General features: G+C 46.8%; 1 protein-coding gene across 1 annotated transcript in view; it reads right to left on the reverse strand.

Annotated features, from left to right (window-relative positions):
• tut4 (terminal uridylyl transferase 4) overlaps window positions 1-18,643 on the reverse strand; it is a 112,175-nt gene that overhangs the window by 34,934 nt on the left and 58,598 nt on the right. The window contains exons 18-20 of the mRNA XM_072438270.1: window positions 17,671-17,728; window positions 16,278-16,381; window positions 4,868-4,957 (exon numbers count right to left, since the gene is read on the reverse strand). Of these exons, the coding sequence (XP_072294371.1) occupies window positions 4,868-4,957; window positions 16,278-16,381; window positions 17,671-17,728 (252 nt within the window). The remainder of the gene's footprint in view (window positions 1-4,867; window positions 4,958-16,277; window positions 16,382-17,670; window positions 17,729-18,643) is intronic.

The raw sequence follows: 18,643 nt of genomic DNA on the forward strand, positions 1-18,643 counted from the left end.
GTCTCCTGCTGCCACATCCTCTCCAACAGTCTGCCTCCTGCTGCCACATCCTCTCCAACAGTCTGCCTCCTGCTGCCACATCCTCTCCAACAGTCTGTCTCCTGCTGCCACATCCTCTCCAACAGTCTGTCTCCTGCTGCCACATCCTCTCCAACAGTCTGCCTCCTGCTGCCACATCCTCTCCAACAGTCTGCCTCCTGCTGCCACATCCTCTCCAACAGTCTGTCTCCTGCTGCCACATCCTCTCCAACAGTCTGTCTCCTGCTGCCACATCCTCTCCAACAGTCTGCCTCCTGCTGCCACATCCTCTCCAACAGTCTGCCTCCTGCTGCCACATCCTCTCCAACAATCTGCCCGGCTGAATGTGACCAAGTGATTATCATGTTTTGGGAGACTGCACATATTTAAATTCATAAGTTTCGCTTTACAAAATAATTCAACAAAATATTAAATTGTTCTTCATTGTAATATTTATCATTTAGTGATTCTGAATAAAAGTGAAGGTCCGTAATGATCTTCCAGGGACTTTTTAAAACCCGGGGCAACAATCGAGCAGTAAACAAAGGACGACACCCATGTGCGATCAGAGGTAATGTGGGCGTGGCTTGTTAACAAAATTGCTTTTTTAAAAGTGTTAAAGGTTAAATCTGTGGCATGAGACGTCCTACAGCGACGCCTTTAACATTTACATTTACACAAAGAATTTACAAATACAATTTGGCAAAGACATTTTTCTTACCATTTTCAACTAAAGTTGATGCCAGCAAACCTCTGTCTAAAAGCATTTTACCATGGCAACGTGACAAATACAACGTTTTTATTTTGAATTGTAAACATATCAACATAGATCCTCATCAGGCATGTTATGAACTCAGGTCAACCAGAGATCAGACACATTTATAGTGTCACTTTTACAAATGAAACAAAATAACCCTTTGGCACTTAATTGTGTCTAAGATTCATCAGCAGCTGCTCCACCACCACCAGCAAAGGATTCAGCTCCAGCTGCTCCACATTCACCTCCACCGCCTCCAGCAAAGGAACAATCTTCAAAGGCCTTGGACCCATCTGTGACAAGCCCAACAACATCCCTGTCATCGCCCCTGCCTTCACACCAGCCCTGGGTTCCCCCTGCAACATCTACTCCCACTAAAGATTCATCATTCTCCTTCTCATCTCCACTCTCACCCATGGGCCTTTCCAGCCATTTTGAAAGTCTGATCAAATCAGGCATTAAGATGGCTCCACTCACGCCCAATATAGCAAGGGCTATGTCAATACTTATCAACTCTTCCCTGCACAAGCCGACTACACCAACAAAAGCCCCACCACCCATCCCCCCTCGCCTCTCACCTGGTCCCAAACTCTCCTTGGCTACAAAAGCCCCACCACCCATCCAACCTCGCCTTTCACCTGGTATCTCCCATAGCTAGGATGCACTGGGTCTCAGCGTTGCCGGGACTTATTGTCACATTAAAAATCAAACCAACCCGGGGCCCTATGTAAAAAGAGCCCCCCCTAGTGCTATTTCTGTAGTCACATCATCACACAGATGGAAAAACAAAATGCGAGTCAGGCCCAATCTGAGAAATGTGATTCATATTCCCTGTGAAAAGATAAAGCCCAGTCCCACTGAAACTAGTCTGAAACTTGCTGTGCTAAATGTCAGATCCTTGTGTAACAAATCTCTCTTAATTAATAATTTTATTTCTTCTTATAATCTTGATTTTATGTTTTTAACTGAAACATGGCTTGACAAAAACACAGGAAATGTAGTTCTGATAGAATCTGCTCCACCCAACTTTAAGTTTAAATCTGAAACACGAGAAAACAAAAAAGGGGGTGGAGTCTGTGCTGTCTTTAGAGATGAAATAATGACCCGCAGGTTGTCTTTTGGGGTGTTTTCATCATTTGAGTATGTATCCTTTAAAATGGAGCTAAAACGGTCTCCATCCATTCTCTTCATTGTTTTATACAAGCCTCCCCAGCACTGCCAAAGTTTTATTGATGATTTTACTGAGATGCTTTCAGTCATATGCACAGAGTTTGATGGTTTGGTCATTACAGGTGATTTCAATGTGCATGTTGATAATATTTGTGACAGAAACGCTAAAGAGCTTGATGCTGTCCTTGAAACCTTCAGTCTTACTCAGCATGTGAGAGGCCCCACCCACAGCAAAGGACACACTCTAGATCTCATAATTACAAAGGGGGTAAATATTTCAAATGTTAATGTGATCGATGTTGCTCTGTCTGATCATTTCTGTGTCTTCTTTGACCTGTCTGTTTCTCCCAAACCTCCGGTTGGTCCTGCAGTTTTTCAGAGGAGACACATAAGTGATGGCACAGGTGCACTGTTTATGGAAATGATAAACTTTGAAAATGTCTCATGTTCTAATGTAAATGATTTGTTGAACTCTGTTACATCTAGTGTTTTGAATGTTCTGGACACCATCGCCCCTATAAAGGCTAAAATGGTTAAAAATAAGCAGAAGGCGAAATGATGATTCGGTCAGGGCACAGAAAAGGGAGTGTCACAGAGCCGAACGGAAATGGCGCAAGTCAAAGCTCCAGGTTCAAAAAGAGATTTACAAAGAAAAGCTGAACATGTACAACCTAATCTTATGTAGAACTAGGGAAAGATATTTTTCTGAAATAATTGGAAGCTGCAGTAACAACTCGCGTGTCCTGTTTGCCACAGTAAACAGATTAACAAACCCTCCAGCTCAGCTGCCGTTAGAACTCATTTCCACATCTAAGTGTAATGAGTTTGCATTATTCTTTAATGACAAAGTTCAGGGCATTAAAAATGCTATAAATCCCACAATGCAAAAAATTACCCTAAAACCACCAAGACACTTAGAGCTAACTCACTTTGCACCAGTAACTGACAAAACTGTCCATGAGATCATCACCAGTCTGAGTTCATCTACATGCTGCCTTGATGTGTTACCCACCAGATTTCTAAAGTCTGTGCTGAACAGTTTGTTAGCACCATTCACTCACATAGTTAACATGCCGCTTCAATCTGGAACATTCCCAATGTCTTTGAAAACTGCGGTCATAAAGCCTCTCCTAAAGAAGAGCAGTCTTGATGCCGCAGTACTGAGTCATTACCGGCCCATCTCTAATCTGCCATTTTGGGGCAAAGTCCTTGAAAAGGTTGTTTACCAACAGCTCACAGATTTACTCTTAATAAACAACTCATTTGATGTTTTTCCAGTCAGGTTTTAGACCTCATCACAGCACTGAGACTGCTCTTGTCAAGGTGACAAATGACATCCGCCTGAACACTGACACGGGCAAAGCCTCAGTCTTAATTCTGTTAGATCTGAGTGCTGCTTTTGACACTGTCGATCATGGGATCCTCTTACAGAGACTAGAGGACTGGGTGGGCATCACTGGCCCCGCCCTAAACTGGTTAAGGTCCTATCTGGAAGACAGGAAGTACTTTGTTGAAATTGGTAGCTGTGTCTCAGACCACATGACCCTGACCTGTGGAGTGCCCCAAGGGTCAGTCCTGGGTCCCCTTCTGTTCAACCTCTACATGCTGCCGTTGGGTCAGTTGATGCGCAGTGAAAATGTGTCCTATCACAATTATGCAGACGACACTCAGATCTATGTTTCACTATCGGCAGGTGACTATGGACCAGTAGATTCACTCTGTCACTGCATCCAACAGATCAGTTTGTGGATGCAAAACAACTTTCTCCAGCTGAACTCAGACAAGACTGAAATAATCGTTTTTGGCCACAGAAACAAAGAGAAAGTGTTAGTGGTCACCTCCAAAGTCTCGCTCTAAAACCTACAAACCAAATTAGAAATCTGGGGGTAATAATGGACTCAGACTTGAACTTTAATAGCCACGTCAAATCAATAACATCAGCAGCTTTTTACCATCTAAAAAACATTGCCAAAATCAAAAATGTAGTGTCAAAACCAGATTTAGAGAGACTTATCCATGCGTTTGTCTCCAGTAGATTAGACTGTAACGGCCTGCTCACTGGTCTCTCCAAACGAGCTGTAAAACAGCTGCAGTACATCCAGAACACTGCTGCTCGGGTCCTGACTAGAACCAGGAAGTACCATCACATTAGTCCTGACTAGAACCAGGAAGTACCATCACATTAGTCCTGACTAGAACCAGGAAGTACCATCACATTAGTCCTGTTCTCAGGTCTCTGCACTGCCCCCTGTGGCTCAGAGAAGAGACTTTAAAGCAGCTCTGCTTGTGTACAAGTCTCTCCATGGCCTAGCACCAAAGTACATCTTGGATATGTTAGTGCCATATGAACCATCTCGGACTCTGAGGACCTCAGGGACCGGCCTCCTGCTGGTGCCCAGAGACAGGACAAAACATGGGGAATCTGCGTTTCAGTTTTATGCAGCTAAAATCTGGAACAGTCTTCCTGAAGATGTGAGACAGGTTCTACTCTGACAATGTTCAAATCTAAGCTAAAAACAGTTTTGTTTAGCTGCGCATATGACTGAAAGGATTTTTTTCTTTGCACTCTTCTCTTTTGTTTGTGATTTTATTAGTTTAGAAAATCAGTTGGATTGATAATTTTTAATTTAGTTAATTTTATTGTATTTCTGTTTCTGTAATTTCTTTGTGATTTGAATGCATTTTTCCTGCTGTGAAGCACTTTGAATTGCCTTGTGTATGAAATGTGCTCTACAAATAAACTTGCCTTGCCTTGCCTTAAGATGAAGGAAATGGTCATGAAATTCTAATGCATTTTGTTTTTCCTCAAAATGAATACATCATTTTAATAGTTTGAAGTAGGGTTAGGCTTAGGTACTAAACAATAGCACTTTTGGACGTTAGTGCAGAGACTGGACCACAGGGTGGACTTTGGACTCGTACCTTGGCAAAGACCTTCATGGTGTATCCCAGGAGCTGGACTCTGGGATCCAGAGCTGCATATGTCGCCAACATTCGAGTGTTGTGCTGAGCCTGAGGCAGAAAAACATGTCAGAACAGGTCTAGAACAGGCCAGAACCAGAATTATATCTAGAAGAGGTCAGAACCGGGTCAGAAAGAATCCATCTTCATCAGTTCACCTGGGAGCAGACCTAGAAAGAGACTGGACACTTATTTTGTGAACATGAAACACCACAGAGAAATCGGGCTAGCAGTGCTACACCTAAGCTAGAAAGCTCTGCTCCTGACCAGCTCCTGACCAGCTCCTGACCAGCAAAGAAGCCAGCTGTGTGTTTTGACAGACAAACTGGACAACCTGAGATGTAATCTGCGGATTGTCAGTATTAAAGATGTGGTCGAGGACATGGAGACCTGGATCCTCATGGCAAGTTTATTTGTAGAGCACATTTCACACACGAGGCAATTCAAATTCACAAAACAGTTTAAGAAACAAAAGAGAAGAGTGCAACGGAACCAGCAGGAGGCTGCTCCATGTTTAGTCCTGACTCTGGCACCAGCAGGAGGCCGCTCCATGTTTAGTCCTAACTCTGGTACCAGCAGGAGGCCGGTCCATGTTAAGTCCTGACTCTGGCACCAGCAGGAGGCCTCTCCATGTTTAGTCCTGACTCTGGCACCAGCAGGAGGCCGGTCCATGTTTAGTCCTGACTCTGGCACCAGCAGGAGGCCGGTCCATGTTTAGTCCTGACTCTGGCACCAGCAGGAGGCCGCTCCATGTTTAGTCCTGACTCTGGGCACCAGCAGGAGGCCGGTCCATGTTAAGTCCTGACTCTGGCACCAGCAGGAGGCCTCTCCATGTTTAGTCCTGACTCTGGCACCAGCAGGAGGCCGGTCCATGTTTAGTCCTGACTCTGGCACCAGCAGGAGGCCGGTCCATGTTTAGTCCTGACTCTGGCACCAGCAGGAGGACGCTCCATGTTTAGTCCTGACTCTGGCACCAGCAGGAGGCCGGTCCATGTTTAGTCCTGACTCTGGCACCAGCAGGAGGCCGGTCCATGTTTAGTCCTGACTCTGGCACCAGCAGGAGGCCGGTCCATGTTTAGTCCTGACTCTGGCACCAGCAGGAGGCCGGTCCATGTTAAGTCCTGACTCTGGCACCAGCAGGAGGCCTCTCCATGTTTAGTCCTGACTCTGGCACCAGCAGGAGGCCGGTCCATGTTTAGTCCTGACTCTGGCACCAGCAGGAGGACGCTCCATGTTTAGTCCTGACTCTGGCACCAGCAGGAGGACGCTCCATGTTTAGTCCTGACTCTGGCACCAGCAGGAGGCCGGTCCATGTTTAGTCCTGACTCTGGCACCAGCAGGAGGCCGCTCCATGTTTAGTCCTGACTCTGGCACCAGTGGCACCAGCAGGAGGCTGCTCCATGTTTAGTCCTGACTCTGGCACCAGCAGGAGGCCGGTCCATGTTTAGTCCTGACTCTGGCACCAGCAGGAGGCCGGTCCATGTTTAGTCCTGACTCTGGCACCAGCAGGAGGCCGCTCCATGTTTAGTCCCGACTCTGGCACCAGCAGGAGGCCGCTCCATGTTTAGTCCTGACTCTGGCACCAGCAGGAGGCCGACCATGTTTAGTCCTGACTTTGGCACCAGCAGGAGGCCGGTCCATGTTTAGTCCTGACTCTGGCACCAGCAGGAGGACGCTCCATGTTTAGTCCTGACTCTGGCACCAGCAGGAGGCCTCTCCATGTTTAGTCCTGACTCTGGCACCAGCAGGAGGCCGCTCCATGTTTAGTTCTGACTCTGGCACCAGCAGGAGGCCGGCCCATGTTTAGTCCTGACTCTGGCACCAGCAGGAGGCCAGTCCATGTTTAGTCCTGACTCTGGCACCAGCAGGAGGCCGGTCCATGTTTAGTCCTGACTCTGGCACCAGCAGGAGGCCGCTCCATGTTTAGTCCCGACTCTGGTACCAGCAGGAGGCCGCTCCATGTTTAGTCCTGACTCTGGCACCAGCAGGAGGCCGACCATGTTTAGTCCTGACTTTGGCACCAGCAGGAGGCCGCTCCATGTTTAGTCCTGACTCTGGCACCAGCAGGAGGCCTCTCCATGTTTAGTCCTGACTCTGGCACCAGCAGGAGGCCGCTCCATGTTTAGTCCTGACTCTGGCACCAGCAGGAGGCCGGTCCATGTTTAGTCCTGACTCTGGCACCAGCAGGAGGCCGGTCCATGTTTAGTCCTGACTCTGGCACCAGCAGGAGGCCGGTCCATGTTTAGTCCTGACTCTGGCACCAGCAGGAGGCCGGTCCATGTTTAGTCCTGACTCTGGCACCAGCAGGAGGCCGGTCAATGTTTAGTCCTGACTCTGGCACCAGCAGGAGGCCGGTCCATGTTTAGTCCTGACTCTGGCACCAGCAGGAGGCCGGTCCATGTTTAGTCCTGACTCTGGCACCAGCAGGAGGCCGCTCCATGTTTAGTCCCGACTCTGGCACCAGCAGGAGGCCGCTCCATGTTTAGTCCTGACTCTGGCACCAGCAGGAGGCCGCTCCATGTTTAGTCCTGACTCTGGCACCAGCAGGAGGCCGGTCCATGTTTAGTCCTGACTCTGGCACCAGCAGGAGGCCTCTCCATGTTTAGTCCTGACTCTGGCACCAGCAGGAGGCCGCTCCATGTTTAGTCCTGACTCTGGCACCAGCAGGAGGCCGGTCCATGTTTAGTCCTGACTCTGGCACCAGCAGGAGGCCGCTCCATGTTTAGTCCTGACTCTGGCACCAGCAGGAGGCCGCTCCATGTTTAGTCCTGACTCTGGCACCAGCAGGAGGCCGGTCCATGTTTAGTCCTGACTCTGGCACCAGCAGGAGGCCGGTCCATGTTTAGTCCTGACTCTGACACCAGCAGGAGGCCATGTTTAGTCCTGACTCTGGCACCAGCAGGAGGCCGCTCCATGTTTAGTCCTGACTCTGGCACCAGCAGGAGGCCGGTCCATGTTTAGTCCTGACTCTGGCACCAGCAGGAGGCCGGTCCATGTTTAGTCCTGACTCTGGCACCAGCAGGAGGCCGCTCCATGTTTAGTCCTGACTCTGGCACCAGCAGGAGGCCGCTCCATGTTTAGTCCTGACTCTGGCACCAGCAGGAGGCCGGTCCATGTTTAGTCCTGACTCTGGCACCAGCAGGAGGCCGGTCCATGTTTAGTCCTGACTCTGACACCAGCAGGAGGCCATGTTTAGTCCTGACTCTGGCACCAGCAGGAGGCCATGTTTAGTCCTGACTCTGGCACCAGCAGGAGGCCGCTCCATGTTTAGTCCTGACTCTGGCACCAGCAGGAGGCCGGTCCATGTTTAGTCCTGACTCTGGCACCAGCAGGAGGCCGGTCCATGTTTAGTCCTGACTCTGGCACCAGCAGGAGGCCGCTCCATGTTTAGTCCTGACTCTGGCACCAGCAGGAGGCCGCTCCATGTTTAGTCCTGACTCTGGCACCAGCAGGAGGCCGCTCCATGTTTAGTCCTGACTCTGGCACCAGCAGGAGGCCGGTCCATGTTTAGTCCTGACTCTGGCACCAGCAGGAGGCCGGTCCATGTTTAGTCCTGACTCTGACACCAGCAGGAGGCCATGTTTAGTCCTGACTCTGGCACCAGCAGGAGGCCATGTTTAGTCCTGACTCTGGCACCAGCAGGAGGCCGCTCCATGTTTAGTCCTGACTCTGGCACCAGCAGGAGGCCGGTCCATGTTTAGTCCTGACTCTGGCACCAGCAGGAGGCCGGTCCATGTTTAGTCCTGACTCTGGCACCAGCAGGAGGCCGCTCCATGTTTAGTCCTGACTCTGGCACCAGCAGGAGGCCGCTCCATGTTTAGTCCTGACTCTGGCACCAGCAGGAGGCCGGTCCATGTTTAGTCCTGACTCTGGCACCAGCAGGAGGCCGGTCCATGTTTAGTCCTGACTCTGACACCAGCAGGAGGCCATGTTTAGTCCTGACTCTGGCACCAGCAGGAGGCCGCTCCATGTTTAGTCCTGACTCTGACACCAGCAGGAGGCCATGTTTAGTCCTGACTCTGGCACCAGCAGGAGGCCATGTTTAGTCCTGACTCTGGCACCAGCAGGAGGCCGCTCCATGTTTAGTCCTGACTCTGGCACCAGCAGGAGGCCGGTCCATGTTTAGTCCTGACTCTGGCACCAGCAGGAGGCCGGTCCATGTTTAGTCCTGACTCTGACACCAGCAGGAGGCCATGTTTAGTCCTGACTCTGGCACCAGCAGGAGGCCGGTCCATGTTTAGTCCTGACTCTGACACCAGCAGGAGGCCATGTTTAGTCCTGACTCTGGCACCAGCAGGAGGCCGGTCCATGTTTAGTCCTGACTCTGACACCAGCAGGAGGCCATGTTTAGTCCTGACTCTGGCACCAGCAGGAGGCCGCTGATTGGCCAAACGGAGGTAAAGGTACGGGGCGCATTTTATGGCACCGTTGCGTGCGCTAACGATGATCATGTGATCATAGGGAATTATTTTTTGGTATTTTGTTGTTTATTTGTAGTGGGACCGCCCATTCGGCGTAGGAATGGTGGGGTAATATTTTGTGTTATTTGGGGTGTATTTTCATGTATTCATTTGGGGGAAATTGAGTGTAGTTTATGAATGTATTTTGATTGGCTCATGTATGCCCGTGGGAGGGGCAGAGGGGTATTTGAGCGGGGCGGGGCTGCCAGGGAGTTGGAGTGTGGCTGCAGAGCTGGCAGCACCTGAGCAACTGAGAATCTGAGAAAGTGAGAACTTTAAAGTCTGACAACGTAAATATACTTTGTCCTATTTTGTTGTTTGGACACTTTGTAAAGAGCACAGAGATTTTTGTTATACTTCTTAATTGTTTTTTGCACTGAAATAAACGTCAAAAACTGCATTTTGACTCGGCCATTGCCTTTTTTAAAACGAGCCCACAACACGGAGCCTCCTGGGCGCCTCCCTGGGAAGGTGTTCCGGACATGTCCCACAGCAAAGAAGGGTCAGGAAAGACCCAGGACATGCTGGGGGAACTGACTCTTGGATGGCCTGGGAACACCTCAGAATCCCCCCAGAGGAAGTGTCTGGGGTGAGGAAAGTCTGGGAGTTCCTGCTTAAAATTGCTGCCCCCACAACCCGGCGCTGGATAAGCGGAAGAAGATGGATGGAAAATAAGAAGATTCAATTCAGTGCAAGAGGCGTTAGCGTAGCGTTGTCTCCCTTTAGGTTCTTTGTTTCACTGAAAGGGACCTGGACTGTACTGTAGCTGTATCTGGGACAGTTCCACCTTGAAAAGTTTATCCAACTTGTTTGTTTGTACATTTCCAGGTGAAAAAACAACCGGACCAAAAGGCAATTTTTTGCCTAGAAAATGGTTTTCCCTCCACCCTCTAATCTCTTTTTGGCTCAGTCTGTGCACTCTCTGCACTTTTAGGCATGAGCGCTTTTTTTTTTTTTTAATTAGTTTGTTCGGTTGTTATGGTTACTATGTTTGTGTGTTGTCTTCGACAAGAGAGCTGTGTAGCAAAAGTAGAATCACGAGAATGATTTCAACACGTTTAATACGATGCCATCTGAAAGGTTACGAAGAGCATATTTATTTTAAGGTAATGACATATTGGGTCAAATTACGCGATTTTAAAGATGTATATACCTAGAAGAAACCCAGTTAAACGACTTAGAACCATGTTTAGTCCATTTTTGATGTTCTAACAGACTTTACTTTTCCTCAGAGGGGCGTGGCCTTTGAACAGAGTTTTTAACTCAAATATAAAGATGCAGATTTGTTCTGGTCAAAGGAACTTTTAATGGAAGTGTTTTTACTTTGATAAATGTATTTGCTCCACCAGGAGGCGCTCTCACTTTCTACTCTGAAGCTGTGGATCTGATACAATGTTCAAAGTCCTGTAAATCTATAAATAATACATAAAGTACATGAATACATAAAGTAGAGCTGATCCATATCTGAGAGAGATGAATCCTAATGTCACAATAAACACATTTTACATCATAAGATCTAAACTAGAGACGACTAAAGTGACAGAGACACAGGTCCAATAGATCTAAGTGATCTTCTCTTTACTTCACTGTAGATCTAAACTTAGATCTAAGTGATCTTCTCTTTACATCGCTGTAGATCTAAACTTAGATCTAAGTGATCTTCTCTTTACATCGCTGTAGATCTAAACTTAGATCTAAGTGATCTTCTCTTTACATCGCTGTAGATCTAAACTTAGATCTAAGTGATCTTCTCTTTACTTCACTGTAGATCTAAACTTAGATCTAAGTGATCTTCTCTTTACATCGCTGTAGATCTAAACTTAGATCTAAGTGATCTTCTCTTTACATCGCTGTAGATCTAAACTTAGATCTAAGTGATCTTCTCTTTACATCGCTGTAGATCTAAACTTAGATCTAAGTGATCTTCTCTTTACATCGCTGTAGATCTAAACTTAGATCTAAGTGATCTTCTCTTTACATCGCTGTAGATCTAAACTTAGATCTAAGTGATCTTCTCTTTACATCGCTGTAGATCTAAACTTAGATCTAAGTGATCTTCTCTTTACATCGCTGTAGATCTAAACTTAGATCTAAGTGATCTTCTCTTTACATCGCTGTAGATCTAGAACAGGAACAAAAAACACACTTTAGACATTTAATGCTCGTCGACTCAATGACCCACTATCTGTCCAAATGACAAAGACATTGGGGCGTTTGTAGAGGAAAATGATGTTGTCATTAATAAACATTTAAGATTGTAATGCATGAATAAACCTTTCATTGTTCTGCATACTGGACACACACCTACACAGTTAACTTTGTACTTAATATATTAGACAATCAAAAACAATTCATGGCGGCTCAATTGATGAGACGGAACATAAAATTGCCTGCTGCAGATGATGTTCTATTATATTTAGAACATTTACCAGACATTTCCATAGAATGTGATGCATCTCCTTCAGGATATTGGTCAAATGTCTGGATAGAAATTAAATGTACAAAAAACTGAAATTCTCTCTCTCTGGAGCCCCCTCCTTTAGAAAGACTCATTTAAATGGCAAACATAATCTGTTAAATATTTAGGTGTGATACTTCATAAAAAAATATCAACAATCTTAGAGCAAAAACTATGCTCCTCTATTCTCCACTATAAAGAAAGAGCTTGAAAAATGGACTCTTATCCCAGACTTAAGTCTAAGTCAAAGGATTGAAACTACCAGATTTCTCCATCTGTTCCAGACTCGACAGACCCGATTTCCATCAAAAGGTTTTTCACCAGATGTAAAAGAGAATCACATGAAAAGCTTTGATATGTTGAAAGAGAAACAGACTTTTATAGTTTTTAGAAATAAAGAGTTATTATAACCAAGACATTAAACAAGGTCATGACCTTTATAACCTCTGACTGAGATGTTTATCATGGTCATGACCTTTATAACCTCTGACTGAGATGTTTATCATGGTCATGACCTTTATAACCTCTGACTGAGATGTTTATCATGGTCATGACCTTTATAAGCTCTGACTGAGATGTTTATCAAGGTCATGACCTTTAAAACCTCTGACTGAGATGTTTATCAAGGTCATGACCTTTATAACCTCTGACTGAGATGTTTATCATGGTCATGACCTTTATAACCTCTGACTGAGATGTTTATCAAGGTCATGACCTTTATAACCTCTGACTGAGATGTTTATCAAGGTCATGACCTTTATAACCTCTGACTGAGATGTTTATCATGGTCATGACCTTTATAACCTCTGACTGAGATGTTTATCAAGGTCATGACCTTTATAACCTCTGACTGAGATGTTTATCAAGGTCATGACCTTTATAACCTCTGACTGAGATGTTTATCAAGGTCATGACCTTTATAACCTCTGACTGAGATGTTTATCATGGTCATGACCTTTATAACCTCTGACTGAGATGTTTATCAAGGTCATGACCTTTATAACCTCTGACTGAGATGTTTATCATGGTCATGACCTTTATAACCTCTGACTGAGATGTTTATCAAGGTCATGACCTTTATAACCTCTGACTGAGATGTTTATCAAGGTCATGACCTTTATAACCTCTGACTGAGATGTTTATCAAGGTCATGACCTTTATAACCTCTGACTGAGATGTTTATCATGGTCATGACCTTTATAACCTCTGACTGAGATGTTTATCAAGGTCATGACCTTTATAACCTCTGACTGAGATGTTTATCAAGGTCATGACCTTTATAACCTCTGACTGAGATGTTTATCAAGGTCATGACCTTTATAACCTCTGACTGAGATGTTTATCAAGGTCATGACCTTTATAACCTCTGACTGAGATGTTTATCATGGTCATGACCTTTATAACCTCTGACTGAGATGTTTATCAAGGTCATGACCTTTATAACCTCTGACTGAGATGTTTATCATGGTCATGACCTTTATAACCTCTGACTGAGATGTCTATCAAGGTCATGACCTTTATAACCTCTGACTGAGATGTTTATCATGGTCATGACCTTTATAACCTCTGACTGAGATGTTTATCAAGGTCATGACCTTTATAACCTCTGACTGTGATGTTTATCATGGTCATGACCTTTATAACCTCTGACTGTGATGTTTATCAAGGTCATGACCTTTATAACCTCTGACTGTGATGTTTATCAAGGTCATGACCATTATAACCTCTGACTGTGATGTTTATCAAGGTCATGACCTTTATAACCTCTGACTGTGATGTTTATCAAGCAGAACTAATGAAGGTGAATAATATCTAAATTGTATCAATCCATTAGGGTTACAGCTACTCCACTAAATATATTTAAAACAAATGGGAAAGAGAAGGTAACCTTGTTTTGACAGACAAGGAGTGAGAAAATGTGTCCATCCCAGTGGAGGACCACAAAATCACATGTCTGTAGGACAAACCCTGAAAAAACGTGTCACGTTTCTTCATAACACCATGTCAGTGGCCATTATTCACAAGGAATTGCAAACTGTTGGAGAAACTGTGGCACCAGGAGGAAAACCACTATTATGTGTTATGTGTGAGAATTTTCTGTTGCTCAAAATTATTGGAGTGAAATTAACAATGCACTGCACAGTTTTTGACATTGCCACCCCTCTCAATTTTGGAATTACGTACTTGGGCCTCAAAACTCTGTTTCTACGTTGTGTTTAAATCACTCACTGAACCACAAACCGAGGAGCAAGACGCTGTAAGAGATGAGTAACATGGAAAAGGCAAGAGAGGCGGTGCTTCAGGAGCTAAACAATCAAAACTGAAGGACTATAACCCACGGCAGACCCGAGCTCCGTCCCCCCGGGCCCACACGAGATGGATGAGAAAGAGGACATAACTTTACAACAGGTGGCCCCTCAATTAGATTAAATTAAATTTATTTTTGTAATTCTTGAAATTACAACAGCGGTTGTCTCGAAGGGCAACAGTGTGGACAGAAAAATGTTCAAAGGGACTCGGTAATGTTCCAGCATCTCAAGTCCTTTGACAAAAAGGACAATATACTGGGCCAATGGTATCAGGTACAAATCAAACAACAGCGGGGACCAAGCACAGCCCTGCCTGGTCCCCTTTCCAAAATCACTGAGTCTGTCAAGAAAACATTAGTTTTAATTCTTGATGTCGGACCATCTTAAAAGAGCCCCAATATTTTATACTATCAAATAGTCCATTTTAAATTTGCTCAGCACTTTAAATAAAGACAGAATCAACAGCTTTCTTAGCATAGAAACGTATTAATACAGCTTTGTTGGATGCATTTGTATATGATTCATTTACCCATAACATGCAAAATTGACTTTTCAGAGCTTTTAACCTTCTTACATTGCTATTTGTGCTTCATATATGTCCAGAGTGTTTTTTTGATTGATTCCCGCAGTGTTTAGCTTTAGTACAGACTATCTCCTTTCCTCCAATCTCCAAACTGACGGGGGGTGGGGCAAGACCGCGTCACCATCCCCCCCACCATCACGGGTGGGCGGGGCAAACACGCTCTCTTTGAGACTACGTCACGGGTGGGCGGGGCACACACACGCTCTGAGACTACGTCACGGGTTGGGCGGGGCACACACACGCTCTCTGAGACTACGTCACGGGTGGGCGGGGCACACACGCTCTCTCTGAGACTACATCACGGGTTGGGCGGGGCACACACGCGCTCTGAGACTACGTCACGGGTTGGGCGGGGCACACACACGCTCTCTGAGACTACGTCACGGGTGGGCGGGGCACACGCGCTCTGAGACTACGTCACGGGTTGGGCGGGGCACACACGCTCTGAGACTACGTCACGGGTTGGGCGGGGCACACGCGCTCTGAGACTACGTCACGGGTTGGGCGGGGGAGCCAGATGGCTCTTCACAAGGGTGGGGGTGAATATCAAACCAAGCCGTCTGCATTTCCGGGTTGGTGAGGGGGTCCAAGGTCTGGGTGATATTTCTTAACTATTATGTTAAGGGTGTTGCACAACACTTATTATTATCAATTATACACTTAGGATAGACTACCAAACGTGACAAAAGCATGTTATGGCACCTTTAAGAACATCTTGTGTTATCATTCATTAATAAATATTGTCTGATCATTGTTAATTCAATTTAGAAGTATTTATTCCATTCTTTTGGACATAATTGAAGTGTATAAATGATGGTTCACATTTAGAATTGAGATTGGTCTGTGTGAGGCACAGTCAAGTCAGTCCTTCCCTTCTTTTGGTATTAAGGATATGATGGCTTCCTTCCAGCTCAGAGGGATCTGAGCTTCTATGTGGGCCAAGTTAACAGTTTATAAAAAGAGGAGTAAGTGTGTCTTTTAGAGCTTCATACCACTCTGAGGTCAACCGTCACTCCCCGGACATTTGTTTTTTAGTCTTTCAATTGCACTTTGAATTTTAGTAGCCGTTATTTCCGTATTCATTATTTTGGACATTCTGCTGGGGAAACTGTGGTAGCCAGTATGCAAACCATTACCATGTTGTTTGGGACCGTCCTGTTAATCAGAAATACTGGACTGAGATAAATAAAGCGCTCCAGACATCATCTCACTGGATTCCAGAACTATGTATTTGGCCTCAACAGTTACATCTGGAGCATCCTCCGGGCAGCAGCAAAAAGACCCTCACAAACAAACGGATGACACAAATTGCACTAAGAATCAAGGAGTGGACTAACATTATTATGGACCGTCGCAAAACGGAAAAAAATACATTCAAACTCAATCTGAAAATATAAAACATGGACTATTTATTTTTATGTTCTGTTTTACATGTTAGTTAAAAGTTTTTTTAAGGAAAAAAAATAATAGATCTGTATATTAAGCAGTACCATAAATAGTCTTATTTTTGGTTTTCGTTGATGGTCGCATAAATAAGATGAAGAAAAGCAAAGTGTTTTACCAGAGTGTTGTAGAGGCTAATGTCGCCTTCTAAACCGCTCTGACGGTGCTCGAACTTCACGATGGGGACTTTGGCCGTGGTGATGGGTAGAATGTTCCTCAGACCTGAAACAGAGCCAGGATTAGGACCAGGAGCAGAGCCAGGATTAGGACCAGGAGCAGAGCCAGGATTAGGACCAGGAGCAGAGCCAGGATTAGGACCAGGAGCAGAGCCAGGATTAGGACCAGGAGCCAGGATTAGGACCAGGAGCAGAGCCAGGATTAGGACCAGGAGCAGAGCCAGGATTAGGACCAGGAGCAGAGCCAGGATTAGGACCAGGAGCAGAGCCAGGATTAGGACCAGGAGCCAGGATTAGGACCAGGAGCAGAGCCAGGATTAGGACCAGGAGCAGAGCCAGGATTAGGACCAGGAGCAGAGCCAGGATTAGGACCAGGAGCAGAGCCAGGATTAGGACCAGGAGCAGAGCCAGGATTAGGACCAGGAGCAGAGCCAGGATTAGGACCAGGAGCAGAGCCAGGATTAGGACCAGGAGCAGAGCCAGGATTAGGACCAGGAGCAGAGCCAGGATTAGGACCAGGAGTAGAGCCAGGATTAGGACCAGGAGCAGAGCCAGGATTAGGACCAGGAGCAGAGCCAGGATTAGGACCAGGAGCAGAGCCAGGATTAGGACCAGGAGCAGAGCCAGGATTAGGACCAGGAGCAGAGCCAGGATTAGGACCAGGAGCAGAGCCAGGATTAGGACCAGGAGCAGAGCCAGGATTAGGACCAGGAGCCAGGATTAGGACCAGGAGCAGAGCCAGGATTAGGACCAGGAGCAGAGCCAGGATTAGGACCAGGAGCAGAGCCAGGATTAGGACCAGGAGCAGAGCCAGGATTAGGACCAGGAGCAGAGCCAGGATTAGGACCAGGAGCAGAGCCAGGATTAGGACCAGGAGCAGAGCCAGGATTAGGACCAGGAGCAGAGCCAGGATTAGGACCAGGAGCAGAGCCAGGATTAGGACCAGGAGCAGAGCCAGGATTAGGACCAGGAGCAGAGCCAGGATTAGGACCAGGAGCAGAGCCAGGATTAGGACCAGGAGCCAGGATTAGGACCAGGAGCAGAGCCAGGATTAGGACCAGGAGCAGAGCCAGGATTAGGACCAGGAGCAGAGCCAGGATTAGGACCAGGAGCCAGGATTAGGACCAGGAGCAGAGCCAGGATTAGGACCAGGAGCAGAGCCAGGATTAGGACCAGGAGCAGAGCCAGGATTAGGACCAGGAGCAGAGCCAGGATTAGGACCAGGAGCAGAGCCAGGATTAGGACCAGGAGCCAGGATTAGGACCAGGAGCAGAGCCAGGATTAGGACCAGGAGCAGAGCCAGGATTAGGACCAGGAGCCAGGATCAGATCTTACCTGCGTGTTTCTTCAGGACTTTGGCCAAACTCTCGATGATGTCTTTACAGTTGAGCTTCTGTTCAAAACAAAAACATTCTGTGAAATTTTAATTCATACGTTGTTTTTTTTAATATTATTTGTATATTTTTTTTTATTGTTTTTAATGGCTGATTCTTCCAAAAACCTTTAAAAGTGCAGTCTCTGTGCTATGAAATGCCTTATAAAACGATCGATAATTGTCCATTACATTGTGCTTTTGCAAAAAAGACTGAAGCTGAATAAAAACACTTTTTTCTAAAATGTTTAACAGAAATGGAAGCTTGGATATGGATCTGTAGCTCGACAGGGCCTGTAGCTCGACAGGGCCTGTAGCTCGACAGGGCCTGTAGCTCGACAGGGTCTGTAGCTCGACAGGGTAGCTCGACAGGGCCTGTAGCGTGACAGGGTCTGTAGCTCGACAGGGCCTGTAGCTCGACAGGGTCTGTAGCTCGACAGGGCCTGTAGCTCGACAGGGTAGCTTGACAGGGCCTGTAGCGTGACAGGGTTTGTAGCGTGACAGGGTCTGTAGCTCGACAGGGCCTGTAGCGTGACAGGGTCTGTAGCTCGACAGGGCCTGTAGCGTGATAGGGTCTGTAGCGTGACAGGGTCTGTAGCTCGACAGGGCCTGTAGCGTGACAGGGCCTGTAGCGTGACAGGGTCTGTAGCTCGACAGGGTCTGTAGCTCGACAGGGCCTGTAGCGTGACAGGGTCTGTAGCGTGACAGGGTCTGTAGCTCCACAGGGCCTGTAGCGTGACAGGGCCTGTAGCGTGACAGGGCCTGTAGCGTGACAGGGTCTGTAGCGTGACAGGGTCTGTAGCGTGACAGGGTCTCTAGCTCGACAGGGCCTGTAGCGTGACAGGGCCTGTAGCGTGACAGGGCCTGTAGCGTGACAGAGTCTGTAGCGTGACAGGGTCTCTAGCTCGACAGGGCCTGTAGCGTGACAGGGTCTGT

The sequence above is a fragment of the Eucyclogobius newberryi genome, unplaced genomic scaffold (genome assembly GCF_026437365.1).
Source record: "Eucyclogobius newberryi isolate DKJ021-1_F unplaced genomic scaffold, fEucNew1.0.hap1 SCAF_9, whole genome shotgun sequence".
Classification (NCBI taxonomy): Eukaryota; Metazoa; Chordata; class Actinopteri; order Gobiiformes; family Gobiidae; genus Eucyclogobius; species Eucyclogobius newberryi.